At 45.4% G+C, this 18,371-nt stretch overlaps 1 protein-coding gene across 1 annotated transcript in view; it reads right to left on the minus strand.

Moving 5' to 3' along the window:
* Positions 1 to 471: 471 nt before the first annotated feature.
* The window catches only part of Fbn1 (fibrillin 1), a 196,910-nt gene continuing 179,010 nt past the window's right edge, over positions 472 to 18,371 (minus strand). Inside the window, exons 54-65 of the mRNA XM_032904117.1 lie at positions 16,884 to 17,006; positions 16,451 to 16,582; positions 14,845 to 14,970; positions 14,085 to 14,291; positions 12,189 to 12,314; positions 11,855 to 11,977; positions 9,068 to 9,184; positions 8,674 to 8,802; positions 7,786 to 7,905; positions 6,139 to 6,370; positions 2,966 to 3,140; positions 472 to 1,844 (exon numbers count right to left, since the gene is read on the minus strand). Coding sequence (XP_032760008.1) covers positions 1,455 to 1,844; positions 2,966 to 3,140; positions 6,139 to 6,370; positions 7,786 to 7,905; positions 8,674 to 8,802; positions 9,068 to 9,184; positions 11,855 to 11,977; positions 12,189 to 12,314; positions 14,085 to 14,291; positions 14,845 to 14,970; positions 16,451 to 16,582; positions 16,884 to 17,006 — 2,000 coding nt within the window. The 3' untranslated portion in view covers positions 472 to 1,454. The remainder of the gene's footprint in view (positions 1,845 to 2,965; positions 3,141 to 6,138; positions 6,371 to 7,785; positions 7,906 to 8,673; positions 8,803 to 9,067; positions 9,185 to 11,854; positions 11,978 to 12,188; positions 12,315 to 14,084; positions 14,292 to 14,844; positions 14,971 to 16,450; positions 16,583 to 16,883; positions 17,007 to 18,371) is intronic.

An 18,371-nucleotide genomic window follows, 5' to 3' on the forward strand; every position in this document is an offset into this window, starting at 1 on the left:
TTAACTAAATGAGCTTAACAGTTAAATATTGAATATTGCATTTAAAATAAACCACCATTTTTCAAGTTAGGACATTTGAGAACCAAGAGATGCAGTGCTCAGTTGGGTTCAATTCAATCAGCTCTCTGTAATTAGCCCAGCACTGACCAACAACAGATGTTCAGGGGAAAGGATGGAACACCTTGCCAATGCTGTGTTCTTGAGGGGAAGGGGCATGAAGTTCAGCTGCTCCAAGAGAATGACTCAATTTTATATTTGTGAGTTTTTAAATCTGGGAGTTTAAACGTCCCAGGACTAATTAGGTCACATTTTAGAAATGATGCTGTAATCTAAGTGTCTCCCTAGGAAAGTCGGATAACGAACCAAGCCTCAGAATGGGTAATCACCATCAAGGGACTAACTGGAGAAGCCATTTCTCCTCCTAGTGCTTATGTTACACATACACAGAAGCCACAGACAACAAACCAAGGATACTTTAAACCCAGGAGACTTTATTTCACCTCCAGAAAGGCCCCTCCAGCCTCAACCCACACAAGAACACAAAACCAAGGTGTAAACTAAAACGGGGAGGGAGGGGAGGATCACTTTATTGTGACATCATGACATTAACCCCTGGTTGACAGGAATGACGGAGAGCGGTTTTGGCATATTGCACAGGCGGCGTGATGGAGGCTGCGCTGGTGATCCTCTGGTGGCTGAGGCCGTTTCCTTGTCCTCCCCAACCTCAGTGCACACGCGGGCCAGTCTCAGAATCCACTACCACTTGGTGTAGATGTTTAACAAGTCTTTGGTCTTAATAAGCACCATTACAAACCCTCACATTAAGGGCTTTATTATTGTAGTTTATAAATGTTTCAATGATAAAAATAGCACGTTACAGTGTACACACACTTAATTTACATGTACTGCACCATACTCATAAGTGAGATAAGCTACTGAACTAACTTTGGTTGATTGAAATGAATGAAGCATTTGAACTGAGTACTTAGCATTTTGGTTCCTACCTTGTGTCCTTATTACAGTGCATCAATAAATCTATTTTGAGAATTTACTAGCACCAAACAGACAGCATAGACCTCTACTACTTGCACTCGGAGAAGCAAAGTTTCGAAATTTGAAGACCCACGGAGCGGTCCATCAGATGGAAGCATGCTTCTGTGGGGCGGCTGGAAAGATGGCCGGTCGGCACGCATGGCCAACTTCCGCCGATACTCATGTCCCAGTTCTCAGGAATCAATACCCATGACAGGGTAGCTGAGCTACTCACGAGAAGCTTGAGAGAGTGGTTGTTTGAACTAGGATCGTTGCTGTACCTTGGTGTTGCCATCCAAGAGTGGTGCTCATTTACACAGATCGAATGATTGTACCATGAAGGTTCTGGCTTGGGGAAAATATAATCCTACCTACCTAAAGTTGCTTTTTCTTTTTTAATTATTTGGTCTCTGGATGGTGAGTTAATGCAGCAAGATCTGAATTTTCATCTTCAGGTTATCGCCCAGTTCACCGCTGAGGTAGTCTTTGTCATATCTGTCTTCTAACTGGTTAAGTTCTTTCTTTTTATAAAGTGGAGTACTGCTGATTTGTAAGGAGTAGGTTCCAGCCACTGGCTTCTTCTTCGTGAAGTGGAGGTAGCTGACCCCTTCTTTCTGGTTGATTTTAAAGAAGCCGTCTTCATTTCCAGACTCGATCAAGTATTTGTTGTGGTTCATCAGAGTTGTAAGGGCCGGCAGGAGCTCTAGGATTCGGACTTTGTTATTGATATGGGAAATATTGAAAGCAAAGCTAGCTGGCTTCTCCACATCCCAGCTCGCGAGGCTCACGTTGGCTGCCATTTCAGACGCATCCTGGAAAGACACATGGTGATGGGTTAACTCCAACTAAATATGTCCTTCAGTCCTCACACTAAAGAAAAAGCCATTCAACTCTCAAGCCAAATACAGTTCTCTGCTTGTGCGGTAGGGTAAGCTGAAAAGGCACACTCATAGGCACTTTGTTTAAGTCACAAACGTAGTCTCGAAAAATTAAATACACGGCAGGAAGCCAGGTTGAAATCATGTCTCTCAGTAGGTCTCAAAGTGTGGTTGGTCCCTGAACCAGCGGCCTTAGCATGTCTGGAAACCATTAGACATGCCAATCCTTAGCACCTCCCAGACCCTTGAATTAGAATTCCTGGGGCTTTTCCCAGCACTCCATTCTAACAAGCCTACCAGGTGACTCAGACACAGTGATGTTGTTTTAAAAGCTTGCTTCATAGTTTGTTTTCTTTTTAAAGACTTATCTCATTTCCCAAACCACAGCAGGTGGGTAGCAAGACGAGTACTCAGGACACGTCTGTTTCAATTTCGCTCACTGACAGGAAACTCACTCTTTTAAAGGACACACCTATGAACCTACTTCCTGGCCGTGATGAGCTGTTAACGTTTGGTGCTTTTCCCTTAGCTTTCTGCTCGCCTCTTTGGGACCACATGGACTAGAATGCTCCCAGCCTGGAGCCAGGATCCGGGTGAATGAGTGCATTCCTGACTTTGCATCGCATCATATGTTCCTGCTCACCAGTCGAGTCCTCTCCCACCCCCACTCCTTATGGCTATTTTCCATGGAAGAGCCCTTTCTACACCTTGGCCTCCCTGTGGGGAGTTCCATGTGCATGCCATTCTGCCCACTTGCTACGCTTGACTGCAGACCTTGTCCTGTCTGCAGACACTGGGTAGGCGTTTGACTTTCTTCTTGGTGAGACGGAGGAAATGAGCAAGTGTGTGAGATCTGTCAAACGGCCACTCCCAAGAGGCAGCCAACATAAATAAATAAAGCAAACCCCCAAACCCCATGGCCTCTTGTAGAGTAGGGTTAGAGCCAGGAGAATGACTGGACTCTCCGTCTGGGGAGACTTCCCTCTTTGAGGTGTCCTTGTAGGGAACCACAGGAACCCTCACATATCTGCAGGCAAGGAGAGACCCTGACGTACCTGGATGTCAGAGGCATCTGTTTCGTTCGTGCTTCTCCGTTTCCTGCCTCGTTTTGGGTAGCCATTGATCTTACACTCATAGCAGGCCTCTGGGGACAGTGAGTTGTCATCCATCTCGCCACTGGCAGGTGGCTCTGGGCCACCTCGGCCCATGCCCATTCCAGAAACGCAATGCCTACCGAGGAAAGGAGCACAAGGCAATTTCTGTCAGATCCAGCAGCACCGACGTTCAGCCTCCCTGCTGATGACAGACTGCCCACTGGACAGTACTGGCTTCTAAACATCATACCAATGCCTGGGTGTTTAGCTCCTAATTCCAGTGCCCTGAGTACAGAGCTCTTTCTCTCAAGACACTTGTTTGCCTACTTCTTTGTCCCTTCATTTCCCAGCCAAACGTCTGCAGTACTCATGCAGGGAGGGGACACACTGAAAACTGAAGATCAAGGGTGAGCGAGATCATGTGACTTAGCGGGCCACTGTTAACATAAAAGAGAAGCAAACATGTCTTCTCTTTTATGAACCTTGTCCCGTGGGAGTACAGAAGGCCCCCTGCCAGCTGTACCTCTAGGAGATAGTGGTGAGTGGGCAGGTGGGCCATATCTGGAACCTCTTTCCTGGACACCATATTTCTTCCTCCGCTGTGACCTTGATTTTTATGTTTTAATTTTAAAGATCGGCAAACAGTATGTCAGATAGCATTATGGCATAGTTGGACACAGTATGTTTTGGTGGCCTTCTTTTTCTCATGTCTCCCACCTTCCTGATGCTTGCTATCTTTGCTCCCACCACCCGCCACCCCAGTCTTTTCTGTTTTATATCCTGCGTTTTTATGTTTTGTGTCCATAGTCCAACCATTGCCTTCTCCATCACGTCTGCCCCCTGCTGGCTCAAGTGTGGAGTGCTCTCCCCAGGTCTTAATGCCTCACTTCTTACTCCAACACTGCCATCATCCTTCCCTAATCCTTGTTCTCAGCGATCACTTCTATTTGACAGTTTACTCTTGCTGATGTAGGATGGGGAGTCCACACAGTGTCTGTGGGTTGATATGAGTCTATGCTGTGAAGATGTACAATATATTCTTATATACAGCATGGATCAGAGCAGAGTTTGCCCAACTGTGGGAAACAGTTTAACTTCGAGTCATTTCAAACCACTAAGGCCATTGGCGTTGACTCATCTGAAGGCGGATAAACAAACCCATACCCTAGAGAGATCTAATCCTTGTTTCTTTGCTTTTCAGTTGTAGAAGCCAAGTTATGGCGTGAGCCCCACACAGTATCTGATTTGTTTTTGTCAGGCTCCCTTACTAAATATGTTGGGAACCTAGAGATTATCCTAAAAGAACCCTTACTTGGGGGGTAAAGTCCACCCAAATGATATCACAGAGAAGCCAAAGCTGTTATAAAAGGGTGGATTTCTACCACAAAATGTGCACCAAAGCCTACTAACCCGCTTCTCTACAATAGCTGACTTGTTCTCCACAGCTCATTCCTTTGTTTGTCCATAGGATTCAAAATACAACACCAAGGAACAGATTATCTCTTGGTTCCCACTACACTTTAGAGCTTCTTTCTGGGTCCTGGGGTCTTCTGAGTGCATGCATTTTTTCCCCTGTTTGCCTAGCAGCATGGAGCATGGATGAACAAGGGAATGGGTGGAGGGGATGCCCATGTGTGCATCCATGTACGATGGCTTCAGGAAGCAAGCCCAGATCTACAGGCTTGGCTTCTTTCTCAGAACTTTTCTCCAGTATTTTCTTGTCCCAGGAGCACCACTTATAAGAAATGTGGCTACAAAATCCCACTGGCAAAAAGCCAGTTTGGAGTGTCACAATTTTTTTTTTCTGGGAAAAATGGTTCTGGCATTGAACTGTAAAAAAATACTGAGTCAACTGAGAGCCAGACAGACATCTGGGAATTTGGGTCCTACTGCTGGCATTCCAAGAGCTTCCCACAAAGCATTCTTCTACCTTGAAGTTAATGCAGACTGGAATAAGTCCCTGAAAGCCAGTGTGTCAGAGACTCCAGGACTACTGAGTTCATATTTGGGATAAGTGTGTATATGATTGTGTGTGTGTGTGTGTGTGTGTGTGTGTGTGTGTGTGTGTGTGTGTGTGTGTGAGATGGGCAGGGACAGAGAGAAACAAATACGCAGATAGAGTTCTAAATTAAGAACTAGGCCAGGAGTGGTGGCACGCGCTTTAATCCCAGCACTCAGGAGGCAGAAGCAGGCAGATCTCTGTAAGTTCAAGGCCAGTGTGGTTTACAAAGTGAGTCCAGGACAGCCAGGGCTCTGTTACACAGAGAAACCCTATCTCAAAAACAAAAACAAGAACAAACAAAGATTCATAAACTACATACACATTCAAGTCATTAAGGAGGAACTCAACTTTAACACCTTCTAAAATTTTAAGCCATTGATAAACAGTGTTCCTTCTCTGCCCCAACTGTCATAAACACATTCATATATTCACCTCATTCACAAATTTTTCTACTTGGGAAATACAGTTAATTATTCAGCTCATATTTAATGTGCTTTTTCAAAATAATTTCTAACGTAAACTCAAGAGCAAAGGCTAAAAGATGCCTTAAAGATGGAAAGAAACATCCAGCCAAAGCTATCCATAACCTGATGGGAGCTAGGAAAGAAAGCATTGCAAGTCAAGAGGGAGCCCAGCACGCTCAGCTGTGTGGGGTGCGCCCAGTTCTGCGTGGGCTGATCCAGAGGAGTCTTCTTGGAGAAACCAATTACCTCTCAGCAAGATGTGAAGAACATGACAGAAGCTGTACACTGAAATATGAACCATGTGGCTGCATTGTATTGTCAGGTGTTCTATGAGTTTCTAGAAATCTGGATGCCCCTTTACAGATGCTCCTCTCAAACCTTTTCAAAGCTAACTGGAATGAACCTGAAGTGTATATAGTACAGGTCTCTAGTAGAATATCTATCTATCTATCTATCTATCTATCTATCTATCTATCTATCTATCTATCTATTGATTGATCGATCTATAGATATAGATATAGATATGCCTCTGCCTTTGGAGTGGTACTGGGATTACACACATGTGCACACGTGCACACACACACACACACACACACACACACACACGTACGATGCACATGTGAATATTTACACAGTCATTAACTGAGGGCAGGGGTAGTAACACTTACCCTTGGCCTATCCGGAGGTATCCTGGAGGACAGCCACATAGGTAGCCACCCTCCGTGTTAGAGCAACCATAACTGCAGGGGGCCTGGGATGAGCCACACTCGTTGATATCTTGGCAGCCTCCGCTGAACTGTTCGTACTGGAAGCCGGCGGGACACATGCACTTGTAACTCCCCAGGGTGTTGTGGCAGGAGGCTCCCCCACAGACATGTGCACTCAGGCACTCGTTTTCATCTGCAGAGACAACAAGACCACATTACATGTGTCTTGTTACATAGAATTCTAAGGTCACGTTCTTGGGACGGACCTGCTGGCCTATATAGGTAAGGAGACTCTCAGAAAAGAAAGCAGGCAGTGTGGTCAGCTTGGAGAGCACAGGAGAGAGGTGGGGTGTAGTGGTGGTGGCAGGCAGCCTCTTGCCATGTTGACTAAATATGGTAGAAGAGGTTAAATGCTCCTAGCAAAATACCCAGGATGGCGCTGAGAGGCGCCTCAGACTCCAGTTCCCCCTGAAAGCCAGTGCTAGGGTATTTCACTCTGTGAGAGGCAAGACCACAGTCATAATTTGGAGTTCAGAGGAGGTGGGAAGAGACTGTACAGTTAGCTGAGTTCTTGGATCACAAGTGCCCTCAGAGACCCATCACTTCTTAGAAGCTCCTCTTGGGCCCTGAATGAGAGGTCGAGGACGGCTGATGTCCTCCAGGGGAGCCCACCCTATCTATCCAGACCATTTTCACTCCCTTTTCAAAAACTCTGCAAGGGCCTGCAGGTGCCCGGTCTACCGGTATGTCCGCTCTCTCTCTCTGAATGCCAAACCAGCCGTCTGAGCCATGACTAAAGCCCGTGTAGCTGGAAGAGACTCCATGCGTTCATTTTCAGGCAGTAACATGGGGCGGAGAATGTGATTTGCACTCATTTATGTAAACCTTCCTACCATAGGAGGCTTTTCTAGGGTCACGTGCTGAGCAGCAACTGCCTCTATGCACCGAGCTGATTGCCCAGCCCTCCAGTACTTATTTAGCCTGGTGTATGTTCATTGTTCACGGTGGTGAGTCTAAAAAAGACATTGTCACCCAAGCGTATCGTGTACGTTGATCATACTCCCCTTCCTATACTCTCCCCCTCCCTGCCCCCACCCTCTTTCTTTCCCCAGACAATCTCCCTTCTATGTTCGTGTCATGCATTTGCAGTGAGTAAATAGGTGGGAAAAGTGGAAGGCCTGGGGGTTTTGCTGATAAGCTCAAATACTTAGTTGTGTGTGTGTGTGTGTGTGTGTGTGTGTGTGTGTGTGTGTGTGTGTTGACTTATTCTGATCTGGCCATGATCCTCCCGGAACCAAAGTAAATCCTCAAGGAACCAGATATCATAGAAAGATCCCCAGTGCGGGCTGATGACTAACAGTGCAGTGGAAGAGGAAGATACAATGGCATCAAGGAGGTCTAAGGGCATCTCATCCCCACTACATCCAAAGGCCACTCACTCCATTACATGCTGTCATCCTTAAAGATTATCACTTCCCTTTGGTTTCAAGTGGGATAGAGAAACTTTCAGGGGGCTGTTGTTGGCTCCGTATCTTCACTTCAGAAAGGAGTTCAGACTCCGTGAGGGGCTAGCAACCAGGCTTCTCTGAAGGGCGGGGAGCTACTTGCCTACACACTGGTTCCACTGGTAGTGCTGGAGGTAGCCCTGGGGGCAGCTGCACCTATAGCCTCCGATGATGTTCTGGCAGCCATGTTGGCAGCGGTGGTTACCCTCACACTCGTCCACATCTGGAAAAGAAGCAGAGGCTCCCGTGAGTCCCACCAGCAGCTGTCTCTCAGGCTCTCCGAAGCCTCATCCACCTGCCTGTGAAGCTCAAAGGCAATTCTAGAGATAAACCTTTCTTCTAAAAGCTGTATTCTATCAAAGTATCGAGAATATCTACACCAATACTCAGATTCCCCAGGAAGTCTACAGATAAAAATGTTGGAAGTCACAGAGCGCTGGAGGATCGCTCTGGAAATTATCTGTGTTTATTTGTACTGGAATTAGAAACCAAGGAATATCAGTAAGAAAATAAAGTCATAAGAACTGGAATTTGAATGTGAATTATGCCTTTGTGGAAGAGTTATTTCCCACATGTATTGTTCATGTTGGAGAAATCTAAGGTCTCTGGCCGCAAACGTCAGACGTCAAGGCACTCTTGCCGAGTTATTCCTACTCAGTTAAAGTGTTAACCTAAATAAAACAATCTTGATCTACATAGAAGAGGCATGTGTGGTTGGTACAAGTAAGTACATTTCTGAAACATGGAGCCAAGCAAGGGGCCTGGTCTTTAGTTGGATGGTTCCCTTGCTCAGAGATGTTTTTCTTTTTCTTCATTTTTGCCTCTTTGCTTATTTATTTTTGGCTGATTTCCAACTTGTGGCAATCCTCCTGCCTCTGCCTCCCAGCACACCCAGAAGAGATATTAGTTCCAGTAACTCATGGAAGTTGACAGCCACATCCGCCATCTCTACCAGGAGCTTCTAGCTGGATCTGCTGAGGTCTGGACCCACCTTCACAGCTGGCACCACTCTGATCCAGGGAGAATCCCCGCTGGCATTCACAGGTGAAGCTTCCTGGTGTATTCTGGCAAACGCCCTTGGACCCACACAGGTTGATCTCAGAAGTGCATTCATTGTTATCTGGGAGAAGCAGTGGGAGAAAAGAGGAGAGTGACGTCACGAAGCTGCTTTGCGTTGTTTGAAAGGAAGGGAGAAGGCTGACCCAGGGAAGTCCAAAACAGGGCCAGTAACTTCCTATTGTGTGTACACGGTCTAACCTGTGCACCCCGGTCTAACCTGTGCACTCCTTCACTGCTGATGCACTGCTATCCAGCCGCAGAGGGGTTAGAAAGGAGTCTCTGATGGGAACATCTGTGTCCTGTACACAACTCGCCTTCCTACTTACCAATGCAGGCAGTGTGGTGCTGGGTGAACCCAGGAGGGCATTTGCATGTGAAGCCGCCGATGGTGTTAACACACAGGAACTGACAGTTATGCTGCTTGGTTGCACACTCGTCAAGATCTGCAAGAAAGTGCAAGATGGGATTCAAGTTGTGCCGAGCAGGTTCAGGTAGGAAGAATCTTAGCCTTTGAAGGGCACTGGGCAGTGCAGAGCCACAGCAGGGCTGGCAAGAAGGCAGGAGGTGGCTGAGAAAGGAAGGGAAAGTGGCTTCGTGGGAGCCGAGGTCTATCAGTTCCCTTAGCTAAAGAAATGTAGGGGTTTGTCAACAAATGGTATTTGGAAGATATTCCAAATGCTTAAACAAATTGTAAAACGAAGTAAAAACTCATTCTGAACATTCTCCAGAGCATTGAAAAGATCTGAGTGAAGATATCAAAGAAAGGTCGAGGCCGGAAATCTACTGTTCGCTTAAGTCATCGGGTCTAAGCCCTTTCCCTGGGGTCGCCTAAGACCATGGGGAAACACAGATGTTTACATTACGATCCATAATGACACCACTACAGTTATGAAGTAGTGCCCAAAGTAATTTTATGGTTAGGGTCACCGTGACATGAGGAGGTATTAAAGGAAGGTGGAGGAAGGTCGGGGTAAAGAGAAAGGAAGCCTGAGGACCACTGCCTTCATTCCTTTCTGCTGCGTCTAGAACAAACCTAAAGGAGGCCATCAGCCTGACTTCTTTGGTTAGCAGTTTTTCTTTGAATGAAATAGAATTGAACAACCGGCAAAGACAAAAATCAATCAATCAATCAATCTAGCTGATTTTGATGAACCAAACAAAAACAGAAAACCCTTTCCTATTATAGATGCAAAGTTCTTTTTTTTTTTTTTTTTTTAAATCTCAGTACAATCTCCCACCTTAACAGAGTCTGTACACACAGCCTTAGCTTCTGGACTCGCTTCAAGCCCCAAAGGCGTTTACAGATACATTAAGAGCTACCACGTATGCCGGACTTGAGGGATGGCTTTTAATGCCTGCGAATTCAAGAGTACTTTATCACGAACTCAGGCCCTGCACAGAGGCACAAGTGATGTGAGCCTTGTAGCAGCTGCCTCAGCTCCCCGGCCGCCTTCCTGCCTGGGAAGGCACCTGTCCTAACCAGAGAGGACCTCCCTGTGCCCATCCTCAGAGGAAGCCTTTCTTGAGCCCTCTACTGCTGAGAGGACAACTTCCCTCACCTGCAGCTGGTGAGAAAACAGTGCTGTGGTCCTTCACAGTTGTCCAATCCACTCCTGTGAACCTTTGAGCAGCAACTTGCCATTCTCAACCTCAAGAATATCTTCTATTACCTCCCCCTCTTCTCCTTTTATATTATAAGCAATAACATACACGAATTGTTCAAATTAATGGGGGTGGGTTTCACTGTGTTATATCCATACTTGCATGAATCTTACCCTGATTTTCTTTCCTGCCTACCCTGTTTCTCCAGTGAGGGGAAGGTAGTGGTCCCACACCTCTCCCAGAGCCTCTCCTCTGTTTTCGTCTGAGAGTGAGTGGGACATGTACCTGCACACTTCCACATGTCAGGCGTAGACCAACTTGGACTTTATGAGAATACACAGAGAGAAGGGCATGTGAAGTAAAGACTCTGGACCTAACAGCCTCGTCACTGTCTTCATCAGAGTAGCTCGTGCTACTTGCAAATAGCCCTCACGGTCAGGCCTGTAGATGTTCCCTCATAGAGGCAGAGGTCAGGAGAGGGTCACCAGGCCCTCACCTGAGACTCCAGTCATTCTCTCCTATGCCTCCTTCTGCTCAAGTTGCATGTTGAATCCAGAGTTACAGAGAGTGGGAAGGGTTCACTGAGGGGGTTGGGGGTGACTACAGATGTGTATCTTTGGGAAAGTCATTGCTCACACTGAGGCAAACATCTGCAGTGGCCTACCGCTGCAGATTACAAAGATGTGAATTTGATTTCTTACAAACTGCAGAGAGAAGAGAAATTTCTTCTGAACATGTTTCTTCGTTCACACAAATTGTCTCTTGCTCCAAACCCTTACACTTGCCAGAACTCACAGTGATCCCACGTGAAGCTCACATTTTAGGACTATGAGTAGATGCTGGGATCGGAGGCTTCTTCCCCAGTTACAGGATCATCTAGGACCTAGGACCAGGTCTGCATAGGAGAACATCTGAAGGTTTTATCTAGTAAGATGTTCATGGCTGAATATATTCTGAACTGATTTTACAAAAGGTAATTTCTAGTTGAGAGATTTATGCACAGAGTTTGAATGTTTCTCAACTCCGCAACTCCCTCTGTTAAGTTCTTAGAAAGTTTGGTGGCTTTATTTTGCAAACTTAAAATCTAGATAGATAGATAGATAGATAGATAGATAGATAGATAGATAGATAGAAACACTAGTTTAATTAATCAGACACACCTCTAAGATCATGGTATGAAGACCTCCTAGGTCACACTGGTTTTGAACAGATGAATAAATGAGGCGAATGGGAAAAGATGGGGAATTACTGGGAATTAGCCTCACCAGTGCCTTGGAGAGTTGGTACCAATGAACCCTTCATGGATGTCATCCATGGATGCTCATGAGGTATCAAGCAAGGATGGTTGCTACTCCTAGCCTTAAGCAGCCTCCCTGGCCTCAGTGTAATCCTCAGGGACCCACCCTCTACCCAGGCACTAAGTCCAGGGAAGCAGGTCTTGCAGCTTGTCTCCTGATTTTTCCCAGGCATAACCAGAGGCAGGTGAGTGGAAAAAGCCAAAGACCGCTTACCTTTGCAGCTCCTTCCGTCCTCTTGCAGAATATAGCCTTTGGGGCAGGAACACTGGTAACTCCCTTCTGTGTTTTTGCATATGAAATTGCAGGGTTTGGGGGCCTGGTTGCACTCATTCAGATCTGTGATCAAAGAAAGGTAGTGTAGTGTGCATTTGAAAGACTTTCTGCGCCCTCCATCTCTACACCTACAGACTCTGTGAAGCATTTGCCGATTGTCTTGTAAGTTGCTATTCAAAGTAGAGATGCATTCTAGATTTTTTAGTGTGGGTCTTTCCCCCCTATAACCTGAAATTTCTACTCGGGAATAAAGTCTTAGAAACGAAGCACCTACCTACACAGGCAGTCCCTGTTATGTCCGGAGTGTAGCCAGTTTTACAGATGCAGTGATACGACCCTCTGTCATTGACACACTCCCCATTTCGGCAAACATCATGGATTACCTTGCACTCATCAATATCTAGGGTAGATATAAATCACAATAATGAGTACATTAAAATATACAATGGGCAACATTGATATATAGGGGTCACTTGAGTTTAACATTTTATATATCATGTTACTATATTAAGGACCGAAATATTAAACGCAGGAGACAGAAAGGATTTCATATGCTTTTGGTTACTCATTGAACAGATAGTGAATGACTGTATGAGGTGATATGAGAAGATGTTCAAAAAAGGGAAAGCCTTAAAATAATTGGTCATCTACGGTTGTGTTATTTTTCTCTTCTGGATACATAGAATAACACTGCATGGAGACATGTTTGATCCTCTGCTCCGTCTTGCCCTCAGGCATCCCATGAGCAAGTCATAGCAGAGGACCCTTTGGACAAGGAAAGACTAATTTTTCTTTCTGATGTTGCATGTTCAAAATAAGAAGGAAACTTCTTTAACATGTTCTTTGTCCTATTTGAAGTTAATCCTGAAAAATAGCAAATTACCTAATGTGGGGTGGGAGGATGGAATCTACTTCCCTCTGTGGTACGGAAATTAACCGGGCCTCTGGGGTAGATGATGGGGCTAGGTTTACCCAGTTTGCTAGAAAGAGACACCCTTAGTCTCGTCTCCATCACAGGCAGAAAGGCATGGAGGGTGTGCACTGGTGGTCATTAAGGCCACACCAACACAAGCATTTGCACGAGTTAGCAGCTCTTCATAACCAAAAACTTATCTAATATCAGTAGATGGGTGTGCCTGACCTTCTGCAGTTTACCCTGAGGTACAGGTAAGCGCTTTTCATTGGTCTCATTTCAACATCGTCCAAGAGGTCGGATCTCTTCTGTTCATTTCCTCCACTTAACCCACTTAACCACAGCCTTTATTCTGCCAGTAGTCACATTTTTCCAACAGGAAGACAGTTTTCTTCTAATTCTCCTTTATGTTTTTCCTTCTAACCTCCTCCAGCTCCCACCCACCCTGTAGGAAATGGAACACCAGCAGGGCCCTCTTTCTCACTCCTTCTAGAAACTAACCCCCAACTGTGTTGATAAACACGGACTCACATGAGGCCTGCAGGCCTTCCCAACTGCCTCAGACACCTCCATGGACCCACATACACATCTAGATGTCTAGCTGAAAGCAGCTTGTGCTTTTCAGACACGGTTGTGCAGATTCCTAGAACACTAGCAGTTTTTGTACTTCTCTGATACAATCCGTCTTGGCTAGCTTTGAGTTAAAATGAATATTGGTGGAGTGGAACTAGATGATTTTTTAAAAAAATTATTTCTTCATTTTATCTTTATGAGTACACTGCAGCTGTCTTCAGACACACCAGAAGAGGCCATCGGATGCCATTACAGATGGCTGTGAGCCACCATGTGGTTGCTGGGAATTGAACTCAGGACCTCTGGAAGAGCAGTCAGTGCTCTTAACCTCTGAGCCACCTCTCCAGCCCAGATGATTGTTAATTTCAGGCTCATTTATAAACTATCTTCTAGTAGATTTCTGCTGGACCCTTGCAAGGCAGAGGCAAGGACCCAAGCACTTGAAATGTAATCAACTAGACCAAGGACCATTGACAAATGGCCTTGAATGTGTATAGCACTATATGGAAGGATTTCTGCCCATCTCAGTCAGACAGCGCAAGCCTATATTGTCAGTTCCACATCTCCATCGTTTTCAGTAGTGGAACACACACATTCCTTGCAACCACTTTTGTCAAATAATGAAAAGCTAATAATGAAGGAAAACCTCACACCTTTTGTCAACAACAGAACGAAGTGAAGTACCTGCTCCGTTGGTCATGAATCCTCGGCCGTGGGGACACAGTTTCTTGTAAGCCACTGTGCCCTCGAAGGGGCAGATCTCACAGTGGGGTCCCCAGCCTCTCCCTCCATCACAGCAGCACTCGGACTTGGTGACGGGGTTCCTGTTGCTCGATCCAATCTGGCACATGTTCTGCAGCACCTCGGAAAAGCAGTACCCTTCCCGGTTGTCTGGAAGAGACAAAGAGGCAAAGAGGAGCTGAGGGGCTGTTCTGTATGCATAGGGCCATTAGGAATTTGGTCAGATATAAAAACCAAAAGGATGTAACACTTTACCCTGGGTGAAGAGGAGCGAGAAGCGAAAGCTGGAAACAGCAGGGAGAGAGAAAGGAGGCGTCTGACGGAAACAAGACAAGAAATCTGTGAGTTGGCAGAAAGGCATTGATGCAGACAAGCTTATAACTCTCTGTGCCCCAGACATGTGCACAGTCGCAACAGCCATGCTATAGAAAAGGGGGCAAAAAAACATATGGAAGTGGACCTTGTCACAAAGGCCTTAAAGGGCAGCAAGAAGGAAGCCCCAAGCTAGCAATTCCGTGTGCAATTAGCAAAGGAAGAATTTCACTGTAGGGAGGTCCTGATCCCAAAGTACTCCGGTCACTAAGTCATCTCCCAAGGGTGAATGTTTTCAGCTCCTTTGCAATTTTTGACATTTTCTTTTATTTCAAACCAGAAACAATGCTTTGGAGTGAGAGGGAAGGTTGCAGCAGCTTCAGATACTTACCCAAGCACTCATCCTGAGTGGGGCTGGCTGTGAAGCCATCATTACACTCACAGGTGTAGCTCCCCAGGGTGTTGAGGCAACGCCCATTCTCACAGATCCCAGGCTTGGTCTGACACTCATTCTCATCTGTGTAGAAACAAACAGGAGATATGAGACATTTATAGAAAGGCTGACTTTTTCCCACTTGATCTCTTCCTCCCTCCCTCCCTCCTTTCTTTCCTTTCTTCTTTCCTTCCTTCACTCACTCTCTCAGTTTACTTTACAAACAAAAGTAATCTATCCACATGGTAGGAAAGGCCAAGAAGAAAAAAATCAAGGTCTCCCTTTCATCTGTATTCCTCAGCTACCAAAACCCTCTTCCAGACAGCCAATGTCTGATGTGTCCTTCCAGAGATGGATTATGCAATAAAAGTAATCTCTCTCTCTCTCTGTCTCTCTGTCTCTCTCTCTCTCTCTCTCTCTCTCTCTCTCTCTCTCTCTCTCTCTCTCTCTCTCTCCCTCCATCCCTTCCCTTCTCTCTTTCTTTGTTCTTCTAAGGCATCCTTGAGCATGTTTTGATATATCTAAATGCAAAATAGCAGCATTTTGGGACACATATATGTTTTACTTAAATCTTGCCCTGTCTGTACATAAAGAAGATTCCTAAAAGGTGAATTCACACACCGAAGGGAGGACTGAAGGTTGACTGTCATTTTAAAGAGATACATTACTTCATCAGAATGATGCCAGTAAGTTGTGTTGACACAGAAACATTAGTCTGGGCTGATCTTCAGATTCAATATGCCTTTTTTGTTAACACTTTAGCAATATTGTTGAGACATAATAAACCATAATTTAATACATTTAAAAAAACATTAAAATAGCTGGATTACTTTTGGATTATATGATAATTGTTTAGATCTGAATATCACCAACTAACTTCCCCTCGTGTCTCTCTCATTTGAAAATAGCTTTGAGTCTCTAGAGCACAGAGCTCCCAGAGAGAGACAGAGAACGAGGAAACAACACCCAGAGCTCTGGGTGAAGTCTTGTTAAAAACCCCACTGCTCAGCCAAATCTGATGGTCCAGGCCAAGAACCCCAGCTGCCTGGGAGGCTGAAGTGCATGAGAAGTTTTAATAAAACTTTATTCACAAAAGACGTGGCAAGCTACAGGTTTGGTTGTAAGCTGCAGTTTGCCGTTCCCTGGTCTAGGGTTGTGGTTCTCAATATTTGATACACATTAGAATCACCTGGGGACATTCAAAATACCAGTGCTTGGACCCACCTCAAGGTAAGCAGGGGTTTCCTAAAGTTAGAGCCCTGGCGTAGAAACAATCCTAGCACAGGATGCTAGTAAGACAACTGGGTCGACAGAATGGTGAGGGAAATCAGTGTGAAGAACTACCTCCTGGATGGCTACATGAACAAAAGGTCAAGGTCAAAGGTGGTGACCCTTGCAGCAATCCAGGCCAAGAGCTAGTGAAAGGCCAGCCCAGAGGGGAGAACAGTAAGGCCTCTCCACTGTGAGCTGTGACATTTGATTAGGAGGAAAGAGCTCGTCACCAACCCGACTCAGAACTCAGGTCACTCTGCCCTGGAACACTCTGTAGCAGAGAGAGTCTTACCTATGCAGCCCTCTCCATCAGGTCTGCGCTGGTACCCAGGGCCGCAGATGCACATGTAGGTACCGATGAGGTTCTTGCACTCCATTTGCTTTTCAGTACAGTCGTGTTTCCCCTCTGCACACTCATCCTCATCTGGAAAGATGCACAACCACAACTTGAAAACAAACTGCACAGCATGCTTGACCGTCATCTTTGTCATTTTAGTGTTGAGCTTATTTCCATTTGTATATATTGGGGATTGATAGATTAAAAATGGAAGGGAATCTTCTAACCACCTTTGAACTTGGTGAGGAAACTGCTTTCCGACCAACTGATGACCTATCAGAAGCAAGATGCTATGCAAGCCCTCTGGACTCCTTTGTCTTACGGTTCATACTTGCTTGTTGAAGCATTTATAATTCTTAGGACTAAATGGATTAGAATAGGCCCCCACCTTTACACATCCTCCTGTCTTCTCGCAGAACGTATCCAACAGGGCACTTGCATTCATAGGACCCATAGGTATTTACACAGCGGAAGGCGCAGAGCAGAGGATTCTGGGCACATTCATTTATATCTGCAGTAAGAGAACGTAAAAGAATAAGCCAACGGCACCAAGAATGTCAAAAAGAGAGAAATGTGCTTTTACTAGAAGTCAAAAGACTTTCCTTATCATAGGCATGGATGGATCCAGAAAAATTATAAAAGTGAGTTGATTATTTTATGGCTGATATAAATATGGTGTCTGTATGTTCTAGATATCCCAGCACAGCCCCCCAGCGTGCTGTCCTAGTGTAATTATGGATTTACAGGAATGAGGAACAATAAGTCTACTTTGCACACTTGGAAGACTCAGGTTGACCAGTTGCCACTTCCTTTGTACATGGACTACATATCATCTTGGCCAAACAAAGAGGTTCCTAGGAGACAACAGGGATTCTCTGTTCAAACAGAGTGATTTGGTCATTTTATACAGAGAAACTCAGTTTACATAGATGCCCTCTACTGGGCAAAATGACTTTTCTTGAGTACACAGTTTAGAAATATCAGGATGTGTTTTTAAAAGCAAGAGGGTGAAAAACAAGCCTCTTTGACGATCATGTTGCTCCCCAAGAATAGTGATGTGTGTGGAGGACAGACTGAGCATCTAGGCCAGGCTATAGTCACAGCCTTGAAAGGCTCACAACATTCTGAAGGTGCCAACCGTCCATATCTCTGATGAAGACCTCCCTTCAATACCAGCATTTCCATTCCCCTCCCCCTTCTTTTCTTACACCAGTGAACCCCATGTTGAAGAGCGTGTGGTTCCTTTGGACCGTTGCTGGGCCCTGCTTTTAGAGTTTGTGATTCAGTGATCTAGGATGAGGCCAGAGAGCTGGCATCCCTAACAATATCTCAGGGGATTATGAGACAGAGAGTCTAGGGACCAACCACTCTGTGGCACTCCCTAGTTTCCCCTTCTTTTCTTCCAGGCAGTCAGACTGACAAATACTTTTCAGATGCTTGTATGGGTTAGGCAACCTCTCCTCTGGGATTGCCTCCAGATGACCACAGGATGTCAGTGGTTATCTAGCTCTGTGTGCCGATGTTTCTAAAAGGAGAGCAGGGAAACACAAAAGAGGCTGGGGAGGGGTATCTTTGAAACAACAACAGCAACACAACAACAACAAAAGAAAATAGAGAATAAGGCAGGAGGTAGTAATGAGGCAGGAGCTGTATTGAGATGTAAGCAGGAAGACACACTAGTAAGCACTCTGCTATATATAATATAACTTCACCACCTATATTATTTTCTTTCTATTTCCTGACCATTTGAGGCCACACAGAGAAGAAATGATGTAACACCCTGCCAGGCTCAGATGGCCTTAATTCTCTGTGCCTTGAAAGATATTTAATATTAAGAAATGTAATCAAGCAGCTGCTCCCATGGTTAGTATAGGCA

Source organism: Rattus rattus, chromosome 5 (assembly GCF_011064425.1).
Source record: "Rattus rattus isolate New Zealand chromosome 5, Rrattus_CSIRO_v1, whole genome shotgun sequence".
Classification (NCBI taxonomy): Eukaryota; Metazoa; Chordata; class Mammalia; order Rodentia; family Muridae; genus Rattus; species Rattus rattus.